Genomic DNA, 24,830 nt, shown 5'->3' with positions numbered 1-24,830 from the left:
GTTTTCTGTTGGATCTCTAGGTTATGTGATTGCTGATAGCTATAACTTAAACCAATTACAATATTTCTTTTTAATATGGTCTTTTAAAAACTTCTTTATAACGTTCCAGCACCTGCAATGTTCAGTCCTTCTAGGAATATTTCTTAAATTGATGGTAAAATTTTCCTTCTTTTTTTAATGATTCTGCCAGGCAGTCTTTTTAAGCATCCATCTATACCATTGATTGAGGTTGTTTCAGACTAAGATATCTTTACAAGTATAACTTTGTTGTTCAAAATAAAGAGATTAAGAGATGGCCCTTATTTGAGAAACTTTATAAAGATTCAGTTGTAGGGTAACTTCCTTTTTTCTGAAGAAAATTTTATTTCCTCTTATATGTATAGATATATATGGGCTTCCCTGGTAGCTCAGATGGTAGAGAATCTGCCTGCAGTACAGGAGACCCAGGTTCGATCCCTTGGTTGGGAAGATCCCCTGGAGAAGGGAATGGCTACCCACTCCAGTATTCTTGCCTGGAGAATTCCATGGAGTCGCAGAGTCGGACATGATTGAGTGACTAACACAAACACACATAGACATATATGGGAATATAGGTAGGCAGTTGTAAGTAAGGAGAGGTTTAAATTTAGTAAATGGAAATTTGGCTTAATATAGTAAATTGTCTACAGTAGCAAGTTAGCAGCAGCAGCAGCAGTGGTGTTTAAACTCTAGTGTGACCTGGAGGACTGGTTAAAACACATTGCTTTGCCCCACTGGACTTTTTGATTCAGTGTGCCTGGGTGAGGCTTAAGTTCCAAATGATGATGATATTGCAGTTAGGGACACTATTTTCAGAAACAGTGTGCCTACAAAATACTAAACAGCTTAACTTACATAGAGTAGCATTTTGCCTTTGAACAAAACATTACATATTTCAAAAGAAAAAGGATCTAGAGCTATAAAAGTAACTGGCTATTGTGGTAAATATTCCTTTGATGACATAGATTTCCTGTACCTTGAAAGAAAAATAGTCAATAAATCATAAATCATTTTTTAAACCATAAACCTTGGTATCACTTCAAACTATTTTACAGAGTTAAGTTACTTACCTGAAATAAAATTGATTGTAAAATGCAAGTATTTATTATCATTATTTAGTATTTTCATTAAAAAGGAAGTTCTTTTCCTTATCAAATAAGAATCTGTTGGGAAGGAAATGTATTGCGGTTTTTAGGAACTAAGTCCATCTAAGTAGGTGAGATATATGGTCTGGGCTCTGGTTTTGAGATTAACATCTCTAAAATAAATGATGAGCCCCTACTACAGGAAAGACATGGTAAGATTAATAAAAACTAGCAAATGACCTAATTTTATTATAAAACAATAGGTAAATTGAAAAATCGAAGTGTAATCAGTAATATCAGAGCTTATTATCAAAAACTTACCTGAGAAATTCAATCTAAACTTACATTAACCTGAGAAATAGGTGAGGCTCTCTTGCGTGACATAGTTTATAATTGCACTGAAGCTTTGAACAGTTTTAAAATAACAAAAAGTTCCTATTCCTTTTACTTTTGTTTATATTTCAAAAAGGAATGGTCTAGTGTATCAGGAGCCATTCAAGTATTTCTCCTGGTAATGTCTTTTGGAAACTTACCCTAAGTAGTAGTACAAATGAAGTTATAAGTGCAGAGGTTTTTGTTTCAGAATGCCTGCTGCTGGTGCTGCTGCTAAGTCGCTTCAGTCGTGTCCAACTCTGTGCAACCCCATAGACGGCAGCCCACTAGGCTTCCCCGTCCCTGAGATTCTCCAGGCAAGAACACTGGAGTGGGTTGCCATTTCCTTCTCCAATGCATGAAGGTAAAAAGTGAAAGTGAAGTTGCTCAGTCGTTTCCGACTCTTAGCGACCCCATGGACTGCAGCCTACCAGGCTCCTCCATCCATGGGATTTTCCAGGCAAGAGTACTGGAGTGGGGTGCCATTGCCTTCTCCGAACAAAAACTATGTGACCATTTAAAATGTTTAAAGATTATAAAGAACTGTAGAAATAATTCTCGAGATATAAGAACAGAATATAAAATCGCATGTTAAAATATAGATGCATATGAGGAAAGGTAGAAGGGAAAAATTCAAAAATAAAGTTTGTTAGGATGGCTATTGAATGAATGATTTTTTTTTCCCCTTACATCTCAATCCAATGTGTTTGTTGTTGTATGTGTGGTTTTGGTAATGAACAAGACCATATCGAGTCCTACTTAGGAAGTTAGAATAATTCTTGATTAGTATGGGATCTGCCCTGCATATACTGAAGTCAGGCCTTATAAGTTTTGGAAATGATACAAGCCAGAAAACTCCTTTGCCCTCTACCAAATAGACCACTAAAGTTCCACTGCTGATTTAAGAGCTTCCATTTCTGTTTTTTAATTTATTTCAAGATTATGGGAATACGTTCTTGATTACTGTGTGTAACATTTAAGAGAGTTTTATTTTTTTAATTCTTGGAAACTTGCTTCACAATGAGGTTATATTAATAGTCATGCAATTGTGTAGAAAAATAAAGTAATAGTTCTTTTTATTTTTCTTTTACAGAAAAGAGCTGATCCTCTCAGGTACTTTAAATCCAATTAAGGACTTACATCTGGGAAAACTGGCCTTAACTAAGTTTCCGAAGAGTCCAGAAACGTGGATTCACAGGTGTGGTTAATTTACACCACAGAATTCTTAGGGCTTAGAACGGGTGGAGGAAAAAAAACAGAATATGAAGCAGGTCACATACTGATTACTGAATTCTGAAGTCAGATTATATCTACATTCAAGCCTAGATGCCATCACTTTCTACTTAGGTGATATCTAGAGATTATTTAATCTCTTCAGGCTTTGGTTTTATCATTTGTAAAATGAGAATAATAATTACATCTATCTCAGAGTTAGTGGTTGAGTTTTACTTGAGGTAATGCATGTAAACACAAGCACAGTGCTCGACATATGTTAAATACTCAGTAAATTTTATGTTATTACTAACTACCTGAAGCAGTTATGGAAATTGCACTTAGATATTCAACTATAATGAGCAACTTGAGTTTTAATTAAACTTGGATTTAATTCAGTCAGGTGTGTTCCTGGTAAAAATGGTGGTGGTGGTTGTTATGGTTATTAAAATCAACCAAATAAAGGCAACTGAGGTGAATGGGGTGTAGACTGAATTAAAGTTGCTAAGACCATAAATGCAAAGAGTATTTTTAGGTTAAAAGCTGAGGCAGATAATTGAAGTGCATGTAAGAACTCTTTTCAAAATCCTGGCTATCTGGAAGCATTTTACTCTTGAATCACACATAACATCTTTGACTAAAATGAGATGGTCTGGGCTTACTGGTTGGGGTCAATGGGGAGATTCTCTGAAGAAATCTGTTCTTAGTTTATTAAGCCACTTTTAACTTTTCTTAAATCCTGAGCATTTTTAGGATCTTAAAGTCAGTTTAAGGTATCTTAACTGTAACCTTGCCTTTGGCTAGCATTGCAGAGCTGCTGGTGCTAAGTCATTTCAGTCGTGTCTGACTCTGTGGGACCCCATAAATGGCAGCCCACCAGGCTTCCCTGTCCCTGGGGTTCTCCAGACAAGAACCCTGGAGTGGGTTGTCATTTCCTTCTCCAATGCATGAAAGTAAAAAGTGAAAGTGAAGTCGTTCAGTCATGTCCAACTCTTAGCAACCCCATGGACTGCAGCCTACCAGGCTCCTCCGTCCATGGATTTTCCAGGCAAGAGTACTGGAGTGGGGTGCCATTGCCTTACTCGAGCATTGCAGAGCAGCTGCTTCCAAATGATGCAGTTGGTTGTACTTTCTCCCTATTAGAAATTGGGATAGCAGACTACAGAGAAGTGTATGATTATGTGTATGGAGACTAGGAAAGGGGTGATGGTAGAGGAAGGGAGTTATTACTAACATAGATGCATCCATCGATTTATTGACTTGTCTAAGGTTTTATAAAGCAAGTTTTGGTTGTTAAAAATAACATTATTTGAAAATGACAAAAGTGAATTTTGTTACTCAATTTCCTGTATCCTGGCTTGAAAATTTTAATCTATAAAGAAGGCTTTCTTATGAGAAAATATTTGTAAAAACTAAAGACAGTAAGTGGTTAGAGGCACTTTTGAGTGCTTTTCATTTAAATGTATGCTAATAAAAATCTTAGATAAGGGGAAGATTATAGATGAAGAAATTTAAAACCTCTGTGATGGTTTCACTAATTATATTGGTTTTTTTTCTTGAAGATTCTATGCTATAATATAGAAATTTTGCTTTATAAAAGCTTAATGCAGCTTCTTCTTTGCAAACACACAAAGGGTGAGGCATGCACATATAATTAAAAGTGAACTGTGCTTCTTTTGAGTATTTACCAGCCAATAATTAATATCACTCCTTCCCATACCCACAGTACCACCAATCAGACACACACACACAAACAGTCCTGTTGCCTTTACATTTCCTGGCCAAATGAAGTTTTGGAGTTGTCATTTCCAAATTGATGATGTTTTCTTTTTGACAGATGTTAACATTTTAGAATGCTTTTTCTATAATCTTTGTCCTTTATCCTCACCCCCACTACCCCTCCACACCCTGCCTACATCCATGGTGCTGAAATTATTATCATTAAAAACACAAACAACTCTCCCCCTCCAAAAAAGACCCTTGAATACTGGGCATTACTTTGCATTGTCTATGAATAGAAATTAAATTGAGAACAAAGAGAACTCTGGTTGTTTCCCTCTCTGGTTTATTTTCTTTACTCATTTCTTGCCCACATGTTACCTTAACAGGCGATGGGTGCTACAACAGCTAATTCAGGAAACCTCCTTGCCTTCCTTTATGACCAAAGGAAACTTGGGAATAATTCCTGCAGAAAGGACACAGCAACTAATACGAGAAGAGATGGAGGTCTGTGGTGAAGCAGCAGGGAGATACCCAAGCAACTATAATGCCTGGTCTCATCGCATCTGGGTTTTACAGCACCTGGCTAAGCTAGACACCAAGGTAGGGTGTTATTTTGTGTCCCTAGGCACGTGTCTGTCTGCCATTTAAATCATCTGGTAGTATGTAGTAATTCCTTCTCAGAGGAGCTTTTAGAGAAGTAATGGCCCAGTAGCCCAGAGAGGATTGCAACAACTGATACCTCGAGGGAAACTGGCAATTTAAAACAAGTTTGCATCCCTCACCCGCACAGCTTTGGCACTGTTTAAGGCTAGTGTACTGGTAGAACAAAGAAGGTTTAAGCAGTAAGGAAGACTGAGTATAACTCCTTTTGCCCTGAAATAGGAACAGATGATTAAACTTGATACAATTGAAATTGTTCTTTCTTGGTAGCCTTTTGTTATGTGACTTAATGTGCTAGATCAGCTGGCTGCCTTTTCACAATCTCTTTTCTTGGGGAGGGAGATCTCACCCAGGTGTTCCCACACTTGGCCGAGTCTGTAAATTACCTGACGATTCTTACATCCTACCCTACATCTACTGAATCGAAATGAGGGTAGGATTTAAAGATCAGTATTTTTCACAGGCTCAGGGGATTGTTTGGATGCAGAACCAGGTTGGGAACTGTCACTGCCTAATCCTTTTAGTTTAGAAATGAGGAGATGGAAGTTTCCAGAGAATTTTAATGGCTTGGACTCAGCCACAGTTGTATCATTTATTATTCATCAGAATGAGAGCCAGGTATCCCTGTACTCCTTCTTACATACTACAGCTTCTCTATTTTTTCTTCACTTCTTATGGTATCAGTGCTTTAGAATCTAGAGTACTCTTCCAAAAGCTTTCCAGGCTTAAGACAATTTAAAGGAGTCAGAATGTCTCACATGGCGCTTTTAGATTAATGGGCTCGCATTCTCCATTTTTGCTTACCTCCCCTTCCTGTATCTCCTTTCAGGTCCCCTCTCCTCTCTCTCTGTGCTAGCCAGAGACTCCTCCAGAATAAATAGGAGAGCTTTCGCTTCTGAGGGATTTTAAGCCAATGATTCTGAAAGAGAAGGCATTCTTTGCAGCTTACATGGCTTTGCATTTCAGGAGGGGTGGCCACCTAATGGAATGGAAAGAGAAACAGAATCACATTAACCCAGGTTCAGATTCTGGCCCTATTAGCTCTTTGTGTAAAGTAAGGCTTTAATGTTTTCATCTATAAGATAGGGGCTCTGCTGCCTGCCTCCGTGGATTATTGTGAAAATTACTTGTGTTAATGTGTATAAAGTACTGGGCACCTAGTAGAGGCTCACAGAATTCCTCTCTCTGCTCCGCATAGGTAGAAAACTTAGGTGGAACTTGACTGCCAGCTAGGTTAACTCAGTGCAATTCATTCATGAAAAAAGTAGTGAAATTTTATTGTTACCAGACACTGTACTATACATTGGATATGGCATAAAGACAAAAAGCTTACTACCAACAAATTGAAAATCTAGTTGAAACAGATACTGACAGTTACAAAGCAGGGTAACACTTGCTGAAACTGAGGGAATTTTCCAGGCACATTGGGAGCACAGAAATGTCTCCTCTGACTGGGCTCATTGACAACAGCTGCGAGAGGGAGCGATGCTACATTCTCAGGGGCCTGGAGCAGTGAATACAAGTTATCTGGTGGGTATAGGGGATATGGAGTGCTTTAAAGTCAGTCATCTCAGCTGCACAACTTGGTGTCCTGTGGGAGGTAGGGAAAGGAAAGGGGAAGGTTGTGGATAAAGGAAGGCAGAGTCCAGGTGAGCTGAGAGCTCTTTGGAAACTTTCTTGCCTTGATGTGGACCTTTTAAAGAAGCAGTCCATATATCAGAAACACAGGGCCAAGGTGGAATTCTTGGTTCCTTGAGACCATCTCATAAGTCATGTATGAACTCATCTGCCCTGGTCCACTGCTAGGCTTACATGTTGTCAGCCTGCCCTCCTCTGCCTTGGGGATCTTGGCACTTTTCCTATCACCACTGCCACCATCTCTTACTCTCAGTGAAGGGTGCTGAATTTACAAAATCCATTTTCTGTTCTTATAAGCTGTTGGGCCCAGCTAGGAGATCATGATGATGGGGGAAGACCCTGATGCTGGGAAAGACTGAAGGCAGTAGGAGAATGGGACAACAGAGGATGAGATGGTTGGATGGCATCACTGTCTCAATGAACATGAGTTTGAGTAAGCTCCAGGAGATGGTGAAGGACAAGGAAGCCTGGTGTGCTGCAGTCCATGGGGTCACAGAGAGTTGACACAACTGAACAACAGGGAGATCATGTCCTACAGTGCTTTGTCTGTTAGAGGAAGTAATCACAAAAGTATTAGTTGTCTAGAGCAGCTTAAAAACACATATAAAATGAGTAGCATTTTTTTACTTAGAAAATTGAAAATGATTTTTTAAAGTGCTCATATTTAGCTTGGTAAGGGTATAAAGTGAAAGTCACTCAGTTGTATCTGACTCTTTGCGACCCCATGGACTCTACAGTCCATGGAATTCTCTAGGCCAGAATACTGGAGTGGGTAGCCTTTTCCTTCTCCAGTGGATCTTCCCAACCCAAGGATCGAACACAGGCCTCCTGCATTGCAGGCAGATTCTTTACCAGGTGAACCACAAAGGAAGGGTATAATATAAAGACAAGCATTATAGAAATTGATAAAAATCTTACCAAAGGGCAACATGGCAGCATTTACCAGACCTTAAAATGTGTGTTATCTCTAATATAGCGATTCTGGTTCTAGGCATTCATCCTAAAGAAAAAATGGGAGATGCAGTATGATATAGTGATTAAAGGCTCCACTCAGTGGTCATACAAGCATGATATGAATGCTAACTCTACTAGCAATTTGCTATGTGGCCTTAAAAAGGGTTCTTAGCGTCTCTAACCTCAGTTTCCTCATCTGTAAATTGGGGATGATGACAATTCTACCTCCTCGAGTGATGTAAATTAAGTAGGAGAATCCACATAAAGTGGCTGTCCCTAGTGCTGATACTAAGTGATCAGTAAACATTGAATATTATATTAAATATGGGAGTTTGATATATAAAAATACTGTATATAATAGTGAAAAACTGGTAACAGTCTAATAACAAGGAATGCATTTCACTGCAGTTCATCACAAAGTAGAATATTTTGTTGCTACTAGAAATTATACTTTTTATTTAAAGGAAAATGTTAATTATAAGTTAAGGATATAAAACTAAATATGAGATGGGCCTAATAATTTTTTATGTTATTAGCATTGAATAATATTTAACGTATTTTGAATAGTACCTGGCATATTATAAGTGTGCAACAGATATTTATACACACCAACACAGTGCCATTATGGATATATTTTGTTATATTTTCTATAAGCATGTGTTTTCTAGTCAGGAAAAAAATAGATTACAGAATAAAGAATACTTACTAGTGCTATGGGGTAGAATTATAAGAGGTTTTAATTTTCTATTTTTTGTTCCCTATGATGTTTGTATTTTTCAGTGGACATATATTGAAATAAATTTTAAAATAATCTATTTTTTCAGGGTGGGGTGGAGGGAAACAGTCACAGTTGAAAACAGTTAGAAGTAGTATTCCATTTATGAGACATATTCAGAACAAGCAAAGCGGTTTAGTAGGTGCCAGAGACTGGGGGGAATGGGGAATTAGAGGACTCCTAATAGGAATAAGGGTTGTTTTGAAGGTGATGAAAATGTTTTGAAATTATAATAATGACATAGGCAAATCAAAACTACAATGAGATATCACCTCACTCCCTTCAGAATGGCTGTCATCAAAATATTTGTCATCAAAGTGTTGACAAAGACAGTGAAAAGGGAAACCCTTGTACACTGTTGATAAGGATGTAAGTTGGTACAGACAGTAATGAAAACAGTATGACATTTCCTTAGAAAATTAAAAATAGAACTACAATATGATCTAGCAATTCCACCCTTGGTTATGTATATGAAGAAAACAAAAATACTAATTTGAAAAAGGTACACGCACCCCAGTTTTCATAGCAGCATTATTTATAGAAGCCAAGCTACAAAACCTTCCTAAGTGTCCATCAACAGATGAATGGATAAAGAAAATGTGATTGATATATATGTGTATATAAATATATATAATGAAATATTACTCAGCAATAAAAAAGAATGAAATTGATATATATGTGTATATAAATATATATAATGAAATATTACTCAGCAATAGAAAAGAAGGAAACAAAAATACTAATTTGAAAAGGTACATGCACCCCAGTTTTCATAGCAGCATTATTTATAGAAGTCAAGCTACAAAACCTTCCTAAGTGTCCATCAACAGATGAATGGATAAAGAAAATGTGATTGATATATATGTGTATATAAATATATATAATGAAATATTACTCAGCATTTGCAGCAACATGGACGGTCTTAGAGGGTATTACGCGTAGTGAAATAAGCCAGACAGAGAAAAAGAAATACTGTGTGTTATCACTTATATGTGGACTCTATAAAGTAAACGAATGAATTTAACAGAAACATTCACAGATACAGAGAACAAACTAGTGGTTGCCAGTAGGGAGGGAAGGGATGAGGAGCAAGATAGGAGTAGGAGATTTAGGCAGTAAAAGCTACTATATGTAAAATGAATAAGCTGCAAAGATAGATTGTGTGGCACAGCGAAATATAGCCATTTTATAGTAACTTTAAATGGAGTATAGTCTATAAAAATATTGAATCACTATGTTGTACCCCTGAAACTGTAAATCAATTATATATCAATAAAAGAAAAAAGAAAGTGTATCAGAATTAGATGACAGTAGTGAGACGGAGGAGTCTGGTTGGCTGCCGTCTATGGGGTCGCACAGAGTCGGACACAACTGAAGTAACTTAGCGGCAGCAGCAGCAGTGGCTATACAACTCTGTGACTATACTAAAAATCAGAATTTTTTTTCAACTTCAAAAATTAATTCTAATAAATAAAGCTTCAAGAATAGTTAAGAAATTGTTGAAAAAAAAGGAAAAATAAGGAACTCTGTATATTGCTATGCTGCTGCTGCTGCTAAGTTGCTTCAGTTGTGTCCGACTCTGTGCAACCCGTTAGATGGCAGCCCACCAGGCTCCACCATCCCTGGCATTCTCCAGGCAAGAACACTGGAGTGGGTTGCCCTTTCCTTCTCCAACGCAGGAAAGTGAAAAGTCGCTCAGTTGTGCCTGACTCGTAGCAACCCCATGAACCGCAGCCCATCAGGCTCCTCCATCCATGGGATTTTCCAGGCAAGAGTACTAGAGTGATATTGCTATATGTTTCTATTTTTTGAGCCAGTACTACAGTTTTAATGTCTATTTCTATAAACATTTAAATATATAAACATATTGCTATATGGCTCAAAAAATAGACACAGTAGAGAGAGTATAAAAGCCTAGAAACTAATTCCAGTGCACAGTGTGTACAAATTTCATTGATGATAAATATGGCATTTCACATGATTGGAGAAGGGATTCTTTTTTCAATTTGTGATGCTAATAAGATTGAGTTTTTAGAAAATAGTGGTTAGATTTTAATCTCACATACCAACCTGAACTCTTAAGTGAAATAAAAACGTGAAGAAAAAAGGAATTTAAAAAATCAATTGCAGTAATATATTAAGAAAAATATTTACAACACAGAAACTTAATACCTTTAATATATAAAGATCTCAAACCCATAAGAACAGTAATGACTTTAACAAAGAATAAGTTGAGCAAATTATAAAAGAGAATTAGACAAACAGGCAGTTTGTAAAAGAAACAAAGATAAGTGAATAGGAAAAATATTTAGCTTTAATCATAATTAAGGAAATGTAAATTAAATGTGATTTTCCACTTACTGGGCTACCCTGGTTGACTCAGCCGGTAAAGAATCCGCCTGCGGTGCAGGAGACCTGGGTTCAATCCCTGGATTGAGAAGATCCCCTGGAGAAGGGAACGGCTACCCACTCCAGTATTCTGGCCTGGAGAATTCCGTGGACTGTATAGTCTATGGGGTCACAAAGAGTCGGACATGACTGAGCAACTTTAACTTTGACTTCCACTTACTAAATTAACTAAAACTAAAGTATTGGTGAGGAATTTAGGAAACAAACATTAAGATCTTCTTCCAATAGGGGCATAAATTATACAGCCTTCCAGAGGGCAGTTTGAAATACACATCAAGAACTTTACAGAATTTTTCTCACTGTTCCAGTTAGTGTACTTCTAGAAATTTCTCCTAAATAAAAATAAGACATGTACATAGATTAAAATGTGTGTATACATAGGCGTGTTACTTACGCAAAGTGGAAACAAAAGGAGGGAATGGTTTAAATTGTGATAATCTTTAGGATGAAGTATTATGCAAAAGTTTAAAATTATGTTGTAGAATAATACTTAATGAAATTGGAATAAATTTATAATTTAAGTAAAATAAAATTTTGATATAAAAGATATCCAAAATTTGTGTTAAGTAAATTATACAGATGCATTATTGCAAAAAGCTGAGATTGGTTGTATGGTAGAATATTAAAAGTTTAGTCATTGTTGGTCAGTAGGATAATGAATGATGTGGGGATTTTTTTGCTTCTTTATATTCTGTATTTTTACATTTTTCTATAATGATCGTCTTGTATAATCAGAAGAAAAACCAAATGTTTTTTAAAAAATGTACAGAACTCATGGTGTATGTGTCTATAAGAACTAGCATTTCTAGTAGTCTTTCATTTTAAACCTGTTATCTTCTCTTTCATAGCCCTGCTTCCATAGTTTTCTTATAATTTATTTATTCACTAACTCATTTTTATGTGGAATGTTGGAAAAGAATAATTATACAAAGGTCATTTGTTCTGTCAGTGCCTTCCGGTTAAGCCATATCTTTGTGCAGTATCTTTAAGATCACTTAAAAATAATTGCTTTCTTTTTAAAAAAAATCACTGCCTTTTATTCTACTAAGAAAACACCCTGAAATTCCTGTTAAAAGATTTCTTCTTTAGTTAGTAGGCATTTTATATCTTAGGGAAAAGAATATAGTGAATTTTTCTCTTAAATAGTCTCAGAAAAGAGTTTTTAGGAATTGAATTAGTTTTGTTGAAAACCTTTTAAATATATGCTATTTTTGCCTCAAAATTACAATGAATTTTTAATTTTTACATGTAGAAAATATATAGTAGAAATAATCTAAATGTTTTTCACATTATATAAATTCATTTTAAACAAGTCTTCTATTCTTTTCAATACATAGTAAGAAGCTGTACCATAATTAAAATGCTGCTGTATTATGGCCTGAATTTCCTGCAGGTTAAGTCTTCAAAAATATAATTAAAAAAAAACAAAACAAAAACCTTAAGATTAGTTTTTGTTTTGCAGGTAGAAGTTTATCTGGTGGGTTTATTTTGCCCACCTTTTAAATCAAATAATCTCGTTATCCATTTCTCAGAGACTCACTAGCAATAGCCTCTGAAATAAATTTATGTGGCTGTGAATTAACTCATTATAATTTAAAGGAGATGTTTAAAACATTTCACTGATAAAACTTGACCATCCTAGCTGGGAGTAATCATATCTGTCTTTACCAGTCACTTTGTTTATTAAATTGTTCATTCATTCATTAAACATTTTTATATAGGGTATAGGGTGATGGGAACAGTAATTAGAAATGAATAAGTATCTTAAAAAACTTGTATAGTTTAGTGGGGATGAAAAGGTGTACAGGAATTTCTATAATATATATGATGGAACATACAAGAACTATGGAGGCTGAGAAGAGGGAAGACTTCTGGTTTTCTCTATGAAAAGTAGAGAGGGATCTTGCTTAAGGAGAAGGCATTTGCCTGAGCTCCCTGAAGAGCAGGTAAAAGAGCTTTTTGGCATTGTGTGGTCTGTATGGTTCACTGTTGATAAGTACATGTCATTTTTCCTTAGGTGGTCTGAAAATCCTCTCTCTGACAGATGTGGTAGGCCCTCAATACACCTTTTTCTGATCAAAACTCGTTTGCTAACCTGTCTGAGACACTGCCAAATAATTTATTTTTTCAGAAATGCTGCTTTCCTTTTTATCTCCATTTGAAATTCTTTAGTTTGCAGATTTAAACAATTCACTGCTGAATTTTGTCTTACCTATTTAAAAAAGTCACTTATTGATGATAAGTTTGAGACAAATAGTGAAAGTCATGAGCACTTGAAAATTCCTGTTATTCATGCATCATGTTTTTGTACTAAGCCCTTAGAATTAAGTAGTGAACGAAATAGACATGGTTTCTGCCCTGATGACACTTAATAGTGCCAAAGAAATAGTTACACCGAGTCTATTGTTGAACAAATAGATACAGTACAGATTGATTAAATGCAAAAAAAAGTTTCCATCAAAGTGACCTCTGAATTTATATTTTCCCTTCAGTATAAGCATTAAATTAAAAGTGAATACCCAGAGTCTTTCCTTATTTTAGAATCTGACTGTTCTATGTGTATGCCAATTAGAAAGGTCCTTAAATTCTGTAGTATTAAAAAAAATTATTATTTTCTAAAAGAAATGGAACATGAGTATTTATTAAGCAACAACACTGTGTTGGATGTTATGTACAAAATATTGATAGGAATGGCATTATCAAAACAAGGAATGAATGAAAGAAATTCAAAGTATTAACAGAGAAAGGAAAACCTTTAGCAATTCCTCATTTCACTTCCCTTTTTCCTTCCTACAAGATTCTTCTTGATGAACTATCTTCTACTAAACACTGGGCATCCATGCATGTTTCAGACCACAGTGGATTTCACTACCGCCAATTTTTATTAAAGTCTTTGATTAGCCAAACTGTGACTGACGGTTCTGTATTGGAGCAAAGTCCTTTGAGAAGTGAGTCAACTGTAGTTCTCCCAAAAGATGAAGAAGCAGTGGCTTCAGCAGAGGAATCAAGGATAAATCTTCCCCATCTTCTAGAAGAAGAAGTTGAATTCAGCACTGATCTTATTGATGCCTACCCAGGACATGAAACCCTTTGGTGCCATAGGTAAGAGAAGGAAGATGTATTTCCTGCATGAAACTCTGTGTGTCCTTATGAGAGCTACAGAAGGTCTTACATCTGACTGGAGCCTCCTTGGGTGAATACGGTAATTTAACTATGGAACTTTGCCTGAGTGATTCAAAGGACTTTGTGTTACCATAGCCTCCTCCTCACAGTCTTCATGAGCATGAGGTTCTTTGCACAGATCTTTGCCAATGGCTCAAGATGGTGGTGTTCATCCTTGATTGTGCAACAGAATAACATGTGTTACTTCCAAACTAAAAAATGTTTCTGGACTCCATCTTTGGAGATCCTGATACTTAGCATTTCTGTGATAGAGTGCTGCCATCTGTCTTTTAAAAAAAAAAAAACAAACAAAGCAAAAACCCTAACAGGTAAATTTGATGTATAGTCAGGGTTGAAATCAATGATTAGACCCTGCGAATAGTTAAGCTTTGGCTTCCCAAATGGCTCAGTGGTAATGAATCTGCCTGCCAATGCAGGAGACATGGGTTTGATCCCTGGGTCTGGAAGATACCCCTGGAGAAGGAAATGGCAAACCCACTCCAGTATTCTTGCCTGGAAAATTCCATAACAGAGGAGCCTGGCGGGCTACAGTCCATGGGGTCGCAGAGAGTCATACACGTCTGAGCACACACAGATAGTTAAGCTTTACTGTTCTTCTCAGCCATGATGGCCTGCAGATTAATTTACTTTGAGTATAATCTCTTGACTTTTTTTTATTTTTAAGGTAAAATAAAATATATTTTATTAATATTTGTTTAATTTTACTATTCAGGATTATTATGAAGGTGTGAACGAGGGTTAGCAACCTCATAACTTGAGTTTTAAGTACCTTTGACAGTACTTCTCATTTTGAAATGAAATCCAAGTATGGAAATCCCCTGATTGGTTTATTTTGGATTATCACTTAGTTGGAGGCATCTCTGGCATTAAATATACAGATTTTACTTCAAGTTACAAGATTATGCTTATAGACAAATGACTTGCCTGTGTTAGGCAAGAGGTAGGCATTTTAAATAATTGTGTATTTTTTTAAGTTAATTGAAATTTTTTCCCTTTTTCCAGACTAAATATATTTGGAAGATATATTAGAAGATGAAAGACAATCTCCCCTCTTTGGCACCTTCATAAATACAAAATTGTCTTTTTCTCTTATAAACAAGACAGTCTTATTCCACATTTTTAGAAAAGGAGAGAGATCTTGACTTGCATATTTTGGTGTTAGATTTTTGTTGCTGTTTCATATTTAGACACATTAATAGCTAGGCTTAGAGAATATTAAAAATTATATTTGTTTTCGGAAGATAGCTAGATTGTTAGAACAGAAACTTTCTTTGTTCATAAGATTAATGGGAGTTTGGAATGGGGAAAAGAGACAGTTGGGAAGACCTATATATCATACAGACCAGTTTTCTACTGATTCAGTGCCCTTAAGCTGCTTCTCTGTCCTTTAAGATTTATCTGTAAAATGAATATGTTATATGCTCCTTTGTTCCAGAATAAGCTAGGAAAATGAATAGAATTCTCTTTTAAAGGCTTAGAATTGTTAATATAAATGAGATATAACAACCTAAAATCTATGTAGTTTACCTTATTTTGTACAAAGATGTGGACCCCATTTTGTCACAATTTTTGGAAATTAGGCATATGGATCTTCATTTTTAACAAATAACTACAGATGATTCTAAGAGCAGGAAAACTCTCCTTAGGGGAAGAACAGGAACTGTGTGTTTTAACATACTTTTCTCAGAGCCCAGCACATTCTAGCACATGTGGATGTTTAATGAGACTGTAGTGCTGGATTAGGGGGAAATTCAGAGGGTTTCTAAGATAAGTAAGTCCAGTTGCAGCAGTTCTGTTCTTATTAAAGAAAGTACTGGATAGAGGCCATAGACTAATCCTCTAGAGGAGCTATTTAATCCTCTTGTTGCTGAAAATCACTTGTCTTTTAGGCTATCAATGAGGTTAATTTTGGTTTTGTTTTATATTTTAATTTATAGCAGAGATTGGGCAAAAACGCATCTCTGGTTTCATATTATAGTTACAGAGAGTAACAGCACCAGGTGATTGTCCTCATCTCAGTCAACGTTTTTTTAAAAACCTTTGGGGTAGTATTTCAACAAACTAGTAATCTGGACTTGTGAAGCTCTGTTCGAATACCAGAGACTACATCTTAACTACTCTCCTTCCCCAGATCGCTCTGGGTTACCGGAGGCAGTGAGACTGAACACTACTGTGTGTTTGGAAATTGTCTAACTTACTTTTCTGTTTTCTTCTGAAAAGCTTGACATTGTGATGTGGTTTTTCTTTTCTCTTTTATTCCTCCTCCTCTTCTTTCACAGACGGCATGTTTTCTACCTTCAGCATCACTTAAATGGTAGGTTTCCTCACAGCGTGATCCAGTTGTCACCTGCCGACAGTCCTGGGGGAACTTTGAGTGACTTGCACGGTATCCCAGCAGGCCCCCACACGTCTCAGGCAATGGAGGTGGATGGACTCAGTGACTTTAGCAAGCAAGGCTATTCCCAGGAAATCAAACGCCTGAAGCGGACCCCAGCTCCAGACTCCCTGGGCCTGGAAATGGAGCACAGGTTCATCGATCAAGTACTGTCCACCTGTCGGAACGTGGAACAGGCCAGGTTTGCCAATGCATACAGAAAATGGCTGGTTACATTGAGTCAATGAAAGAGGTGAATTAGTCCTGCAAAGTTCCCGTTTTTAGTGCAATATGGCTTTTCTTTCTTATTTACATAGTTGCATGAACTGTTTGCTACTATTGGCTAACTATGTGATCTTCATCTTTAGGCTAAAAGTCCCTAGGAAATCTTTCATTTTATTTATTTTGTTAAGAACTGGCATTCCTTTGGCTATAAAATAACTGTGTAGTTCCTTCTTGCTAAACAGTGAGTCTTAACTTTTTTCTTTTTAACTTCTCATCCTGTATATTCCTGTCTTTGAGACTTTGCTCATTTGATTCTCCAGATTGGTTCACACACACCTCAGCCCACCTCAGTGCAGTTGCTGTATAGGCTTTTTTTTTTTTTTTTGGTAATCAAAAAGTTATGCTGTAGTTTAGCTTAAGAACAATACAAATTCAGAATTACTCGATCTAATTGCTGTTTTGAGAATCAGATGGCCAGATGGATGAATTTGTGAAAATACACACCATTTCTCTTTCACTAGCATGTTATACTCGAGTCATAGGCCAACGTAACCAAAGTCAGAAGTATTGGAATTTATATGAACAACGTAGTTCTAATATAATCCATTTTTAAACTAATTATTTTAAAAAACTAATTTTATGAGTTTATGTAATTGTAGTGGAAACTTATTTTTACTACTAGCTTTGATAAGTTTTTTTACCTCAATCAATTAAAGTCAATTTTAAAAAAACCTAGAACGCCATTTTTAGTTATTACTACTTATTTTCCTCCAAATTCACCATGCAATATGGCAGGCTTATGCATAAAAATGTATCCATTAAAAACCTTCCTTTGTAAAGTTTTTAAGTTACTGAGGATACACTGGATAAACTACAAAATTTTTATGAAGGGATTATTAAGTTTACTGGCAAAAGCCAGGGGGAAAGAATAGTCTTGAAGGTTGGTTCTTCAGTCTTTATTTTAAAAAATAAAACAATTTAGAAACTTTGATACTGAATTTATCAGGGATGAGGTACCAAAGTATCCATCTTACCTTTTCAATAATAAGGGCTGCATTTTTCAAATAGGTGAGACAGATGTGGTGAAAGTAATATCTGATAATAATCTGAAAGTAATATCAGGTAATATCTGATTTCTTGATATGAAACAGTGCTTTGCATTTCTTCTTTCCACATACCTTTCTCTTTATTTTCCCCATCCGTGGTTTTTTTTTGGTCAGCTTCACTTTTGTATATTTTTCCTTGTCTATTATATTTCATAGATGTAAACTAAAGATATTCTCCTGTTTCCAGTTAATTCCATACCCCATTAAACACACACAAATATGAGTATAAATTGCCCCCCTAAAAGTTACCCTAATAATGTTATTGGGTAACTTTTAGGGGGGCAGTTTATTATCCTGTGTGTATAAAATGTAGTAGTGGCTGGAACAGTGTGACCACCATGCTTTGCCTGTTTTCCTCTTTTTATGCTAGGCTGCCTGTAGGGTAAGAAGACATGTAGGGAAAACAGACCTCTTCTATCTCACTGTTATGGAGACTCTAGACTTGAGTGAGGAACGTTGCCTTAAGGGAAAAGAATAGGTACTTTACTTGTGTATCATGATTTTGTTGAGTGGCAAACTGTCAAGTGAGACTTAAGAATACCAAAAAGCTTGTCTAGGCTGGTACTTATAGACAGAAGCTGCTCTTCTCTCCTAGAGCAAAAATTACCCTTTTATAACTTTTTGTAGTATTTAGGTGAGAAAATGATTGGCATTATGAGCATAATTTTATAACCTTTTATGTACAAAGCATATTTTGAATCAAATACCTCAAGGTCTACCTAGACCTCTGGATAAAACTATTACTTTATGATTTTTAGCAGCTGCAGGGATTAAGGGGTAAACTACACACAGATGACGTGGAGATCCAGTCAGTTCCTCTAATGTACGTTGCCAGATTTTGGCCTCACTGTTAGTTTTCTTCCAAGAATCATTTTAAGTATCCTGACTGATAGGGCTTCTTATGCTTTGGTGTGTGAGTGTGAGAGTGTCAAGACATGAGTATAGACAATCTCCTGTGAAACATCAGCTAAATTTTATAATGTTCCACACTTTTTTATATCTTCCACAAAGTTTCTTGCCCTTCTTTGATGTTAACTGTCTTCTTGTGTTTTAAGTCTCTTAACTCACCCCTGCACAAAGCCATGCAGTCCTTTAATATACCTTGGTCTCCTGTCTTCCTAATAGTTTTAAGTACCAAGTAAAAATACAAATATCCAAAGGATACAGTTTGTATCTGACTCTTGTGTGCTACTTTATTTCTAAAATTTGTAGTTTTCAAGTGTTCATTCACAGAAAAACATAATATTGCCCTGTGTAGTTGTGTGCTTTACTCTGAGTGGTGGACATCCAGCTCACTAGCTGTAGCATGATAATATCTCTTGGACTGAATGAGCTCATGCAGTGGAAAGGATGTGTCTATTTTTAGAGACTCATTAGTCTTCACTTACTTTTCGATAAATATGTCACTGTTAAAAGAAAAGATGATTTAGATTAACACACATTTCATCCAACTTTTACTGGAAGAATTGTAGACCATCCTAGGTCAAGAATACTACTGACAAGTTAAAAAAAAAGCAATAAGATCTGTAAATATCTTACAGATAAAATATCTGTACAATCACTCCTCCCCAATCTTTTACTTTTTTAAGTGTACCTATTTTGGTAATGTGTTCCCAGATTCTGTCTGCCTTGCATATTGTAAGGACTTATTAAATATTTATTAAATTTATGAATGATTAACTGAAGATGGGAAAATTAATCATGCAGGATGCATAGAGTGAGTTATGATTGAGAAATTGATGGAGTAGAGCACTGAATTGTCAATGAATGATGTATTCTGCCTTCATGATACTTAGGAGCAGCTATTGCATATAGAATAAGTTAATTTAGATTTTTTTCTTCATTGAACTACTTTGTTTATGCTTGTTAAATCCCAGCCAAGAAATGCAGCTGTATAATATCAGTTAACTGTACTTTAATATATATTAAAAATTCATAGAAGAATGAAGACCATTTTCATTAAGAACACTACTTTCTATTCATTTATGATGTTGGGGGACAGATCTTGCCCATAGAGCCAGAGCCACTTTTGGGGTATCTGAGGAAACTGATTTCAAAGATTTGTTGATCTGTATCTATGCATAAGTAGTCATTTTATGCTTCTCCTTTTCCCCTCCACAACTTGAACTTTTTTGATATTTCTTAAACCCGTGAGTCATTTTTTTTTAAACTTAAGGATTTGATACCTTTTAGTGTCCCCTTTTTCTTTTTTATGTTTTAGCATTTTTTCTCTGGGCCCAGACTTTGAGTCATATTTCTTATTCCAGTGGTACAATTCTAATTTAAATTCAAGGCTTCATTATTTATCAGATTAAATATACAAGATGTCACACATAGCCACTTAAGTCTTCAGATAAGGACTTAGTAACACAAGACATGCCAACAGAAGTTCTTGGATTTTTATGTGGCTTTTTTGTAGGAATGCATATATATAGTGATACACTATCATTTAGATATATTCAGGTCATGTGAATTTATGCTTGTCTAGATATATACATGTATGTGTGTGTAAAACTTAGTATTTTTGAGAACAAATTGTCAGTCTAGTATTTTTCTCTTAATAGCACAAGATGATATCAGACATGAGGGCTAAATATGAGTTAGGAATGCTACCACTTGCTATGCAACAATCTAATTTCGACCTTAGTTCCCCTGTATTACAGAAGATGCTAAAGATTTAGTTTATCAAAGGAAGTTAGAAAACACTTTTTTTTTTTGCAAAAAGCTTTTGTAAGCTTAATTATTTTCTTACTAGAAAATTACATTTTAAAACTTTAAAATATTGAAAGTATGCTAGAAAATTTGAACAGCATTGTAACAACTGAACTTTTTGTCTTCTAAGTAAATTTCTCAAATAGAGCTAACAGACCCTAGCACTTTACATGCTGCCACCCTCCTGTGCTTGGGTATACTCTGTGATGTGCTCCTGTTCAGTAGAGAAGTGCATGAAAGCAGAGGAAAGCTTAGGCAAGTTCAGTGTTTTGAAGGCAGTGAGCAGGAAAAGTCAACCCTGAGAATTGCATTTACCATCACATAGTGTCTTTTAAAAAATAACTGTGCATATACTGTGTTTCTTTGAGTGCCTTTCTTACTTTTCGCTGAAGCAAGATTATGTTTAAGTTTAATTAACCTTTAAGTAAAAATCAAAGGGTGAAAATTTTATTAAACGATTGATTATTTTATTTATTCCAACTGCTAGACATGGTCTAGTGGAATATTTTATCCTTAAGTGAGTTACTGATATGAGCAAGAAGGATGTTTTGGTTTGCATTTTCAAGCACCCTACCAAGAAGAATTAGTTCTTTCTCAGTAACAGCTAACTTTTTGGGGGTTGGAGGCATCACGTTTAGAGGATGGCATATTCATAACTAAAGATCAGCCTGAAACCTGTATAGCCCATGCTTAAAGGGAAACAGTGGCCCTCTGTCCTAACAGAAATGCCATATGGTTGTCCTAAGTGAATCCTTTGCATCATTTTAAGGACTTTTAAGAACTCCTTCCCAAATTCAGGCTTATGGATGATAGTTGAGAGGGGGGGGAAATGGAAGTTTAATTTTTTCAAATATTGGAGGAACAGAAGTAAATAATGACATGAAATTTAAAATGTGGCTTTTTATGTATTTGGGTGTGAAGAGGGGAAGGATCAGAATTCCGTATCTCCAGATAGCAAATAACTGTTAATTATATTTAAGATTCTAAAGTGCTTTTCAGAGAACTGTTGAATATGTATTCCTAAAGGACAGCAATAGGTCATGTTTATGGTGGAAACAAAGCTATCGTGTCAGTTGTGGATCTGGGGGTTAGGGACCTCAGGCTTCCAACTTTGACTTCTGTATTCTCACCAGGCCATGTTAACACTATAAAACCAAACTGTTTACTTAAAAAAAAGAAAGAAGAAAAAAATAGCAGTAGCTTACTCTGTTGATGAAATCTTGTGCTTCCAAGCATATTAGCTATATAGAGTTTGTGCTTTCTGCACAATAATATGGCCCACAAAGCTTAACCCTGGCACTTCTTTTATTAATCTGTTATTATTCCTCAGGGTGTAGAAAAATTAGTAAATTTAGGACAAAACTTTATATTCAGTGGCAAAAAAAGTGAAAATATGCTAATATATTACTAGCTCTTAAAAATGTTAGTATAGATAGTATTTTTTATAAACTACTACCAGCGCAGTAGCTCATAGGCGCTCGGTGACTGCCTCCGCGTTCCTCTCGCTGCTTCAGTCCCTGTGGCTCTATTATGAATGTTCTCTTACACATGTCTTCTACAGAAATGACTTTTGTATTGTATTATTTTCCATGTTTAGCAAAGGTAGGGGTGTTTTAGTTGACATAAGTCTCAGTTTTTGGAAATCCTGTTGAAAAAATGATTACTGTTGGTTTTCAAACTGATAACTCTTATGCTTCTTAAAACTTCAGTCTCCCCGAGAGAGTGTTTTGCGTAAAGGTCTGTGTACATGTTCAGTACATTGCGTAACGCCTTGCGCCTGGCAGGAACTCAACAGGTCAGAATTGTTACAGGCTAGAAAGTTAAAACTAGCTTGTTTATCTTATCACTGTCCATATTCTTAGCTTCAGGAGAAATACAGTATTGTGTTTAAGATACATAATCAGGTACAAACATACACAGCAATGATATACAGCTATATAACATTGTAAGTGAAATTTAGATACTTTTAAGGCATACATATGTGTGTGTATTCACATATATATATGTATATATATTTAAATGAGATTTGGAATTTCAGCTTATATAGTGGTTTTACAAAGAATTTTATCCAAAGGACTTTTATTTTCATACTTGCTTGAAGTGCTCCTATTTAAAAGCAGTTTTCTTTATTACACCAGCCCCCGTCAAGCAAAATTGGAAACCTAACACAAGTGCCCATTTGCTTGAATTAACCAGATATTGGTGTAAACTGTTCATAGTAAGTCTTCGGTTGCTTATGAACCATGACATTTTGACTCTTCTTCCATACATATAGGGAATCAGCCTTAATTTTATGTATGGCAGTCACTTTCCTCAAAGTACTATGCAGCATACTTCAAATGTTTGTCTTTATAAAGCGATCAATAATAAATTTGAGATTTTTCAACGTCATAGGGATGAACAGTTTCACACGTTCAGATATTGATTCATACAGCAGTCTGTTAGAAATGCTAATACTTTATCCTCCCTCACAAATGTCATCTTGCATTTGGAGCAGATTTTTTTTCTTACTAGTTAAAGAACGAATGCACTCATAGTAGGTGCTCAATAAATACTTGGTGGATTATTGATCTAACATCAGTGTAACAGCTTTCAGAAAGGAGACTGTTGTCATCTTTTCATTGAAGAGTATATTTTTATAGTAATATATGTTTGAAACTGGAAATTTTTCTCATTTGACATGAATTAGGCTTATTTAAGTTGGAGTTAGTAACATGTAATAAAATTTTTTTAATCGTTTATGTAGAAATGGTCTGAAGATATGAAAAGTTTAAGTAGTATCTCTGTGCAAGGCACATTCATGAATGTGATTAAATGTCTTAATAGGCTGCTGAACTCTAGAGAGAATTGCTATAGTCTTCTGCAGTCAGATTCTGTGTTGGTCTAGTATTTTCTAGTCTCTCTCTCTCTGTGCGTGCGTGCTCAGTTGTGTCTGACTCTTTGCAACTCCATGGGAGTGTAGCCCTCCAGGCTTCTCTGTTCATGGGATTTCCCAGGCAAGAATACTGGAGTGGGTTGCCATTTCCTACTCCAGGGGATCTTCCTGACCCAGGGATCAAACCCACGTTTCTTTGTCTCCTGTATTGGCACGCACCATCTGGGAATCTCTGTTTTCTGGTATAAGTTCTGTTTATTTCTCCCTAAGTCTTGGTTACTTTTCAGTGTCTTAAAAGTAGTGATAGCAAAATGAGGAAGAAATTTATATGAATAATCTAGTAGTTTGAGTCTATTAATTTGTGACTTTCAGAGCATTTTTGACAGAGTTTACCTAATTCAAACAGATTTAAACAATTTAAAAACAAGCATTCCATCCTGAGATGTGACAAGCAGAATATGCAGCACGGGCATAGTTAGGCAGTGCCTCCTGATGAGATTGTTGATGCATGACGAACACTGGCTTCTGACTGAGGTGACCACTGTGGGTATTGTGTACTGGTATTTGTTGTTCCTAGGAGAATAATGGTGTATATATGGAATATGTACCAGATTAACTTGTTTTTGAATTGGACAAAATAAAAGACGAGGTATTATAAATACACCAAATATTTATACACCCTGCTACAAAGAAACTAAAAAGAAGAAAATGCTAAAAGAGCAGTGATCTTATTTTTTCTTCATAGCTTCTAAAAAATTTTTTTTTCACGAAGTCTGTTTGGACTCAAGTCTCTTGGACACTAGGCAGTTGCTTACTTTAACACTGAGGGACTTTAAAGTATAGTTCTCAGATATTATATTCTGCTATTAGAATTCACCATGTCTGTTAATTTTACATGCTTAAAGATTTTCCAGAAAATGGAGTGTTGCAGTCAGTGTTAAGATTAAATGAACAGTGTAGGTTATAATTAAATGGGACAAGTTACATGTATGATCTGTGGTGCACGGTCAGATCCTGGATATTAAAGATAAGTTTGACTAACTTATTTTACTGAAGATACCAATTGTCTTCACTCTGATTGCACTGCTGTTTTTCTTAAACTATTTTCCCCCAGTATTACAGTCGGCATTGAATTTCATTTGGCATTTACCATATTCTACTTGATGTTTTTTAAGAATTAAATATTTTGTGAATTCTTTTTACACTTAAAACGTGTACCTTGCAGAGGGATAAAAATAAATTTTGAAATAATGTATTTACGGTGTGTGCTTATGGTGTTCTGTGAGTTAATAGTCCAGAGTGCTTTAAGAGTGATGCTAAATTCTAAGGCTGATATAATGACTATAGATTTTCTGTATCAGCGCTGTCCAGTAAAAACAAATGTAAGCTACATAACGTAATTTAAAATTTTAAAGCTAGTAGCCACGTTAAAAAAAGAAATACATAAAATTAGCTTTATAATATATTTTAATTAACCCAGTATATTAAAAATATTCTTTTACATGTGTAA

General features: G+C 35.6%; 1 protein-coding gene across 7 annotated transcripts in view; it reads left to right on the top strand.

Annotated features, from left to right (window-relative positions):
* PTAR1 (protein prenyltransferase alpha subunit repeat containing 1) overlaps positions 1–19,681 on the top strand; it is a 44,475-nt gene extending 24,794 nt beyond the window's left edge. For 3 of the 7 annotated variants that reach the window (XM_086415473.1, XM_086415471.1, XM_086415474.1), the window contains 4 exons: positions 2,569–2,673; positions 4,796–5,009; positions 13,643–13,947; positions 16,308–19,681. In XM_086415473.1, coding sequence (XP_086271599.1) covers positions 2,569–2,673; positions 4,796–5,009; positions 13,643–13,947; positions 16,308–16,650 — 967 coding nt within the window. In that variant the 3' untranslated portion in view covers positions 16,651–19,681. The remainder of the gene's footprint in view (positions 1–2,568; positions 2,674–4,795; positions 5,010–13,642; positions 13,948–16,307) is intronic. The other 4 variants (XM_086415477.1, XM_086415476.1, XR_015169696.1 and 1 more) reach the window with 3 other exon arrangements.
* Positions 19,682–24,830: the final 5,149 nt, after the last annotated feature.

Source organism: Bos grunniens, chromosome 8 (genome assembly GCF_055505025.1).
Source record: "Bos grunniens cultivar Pamir isolate PY7600 chromosome 8, Bosgru_T2T1.0, whole genome shotgun sequence".
In the NCBI taxonomy this organism is placed as follows: Eukaryota; Metazoa; Chordata; class Mammalia; order Artiodactyla; family Bovidae; genus Bos; species Bos grunniens.
This window is presented reverse-complemented; position numbering and strand designations above follow the sequence as displayed.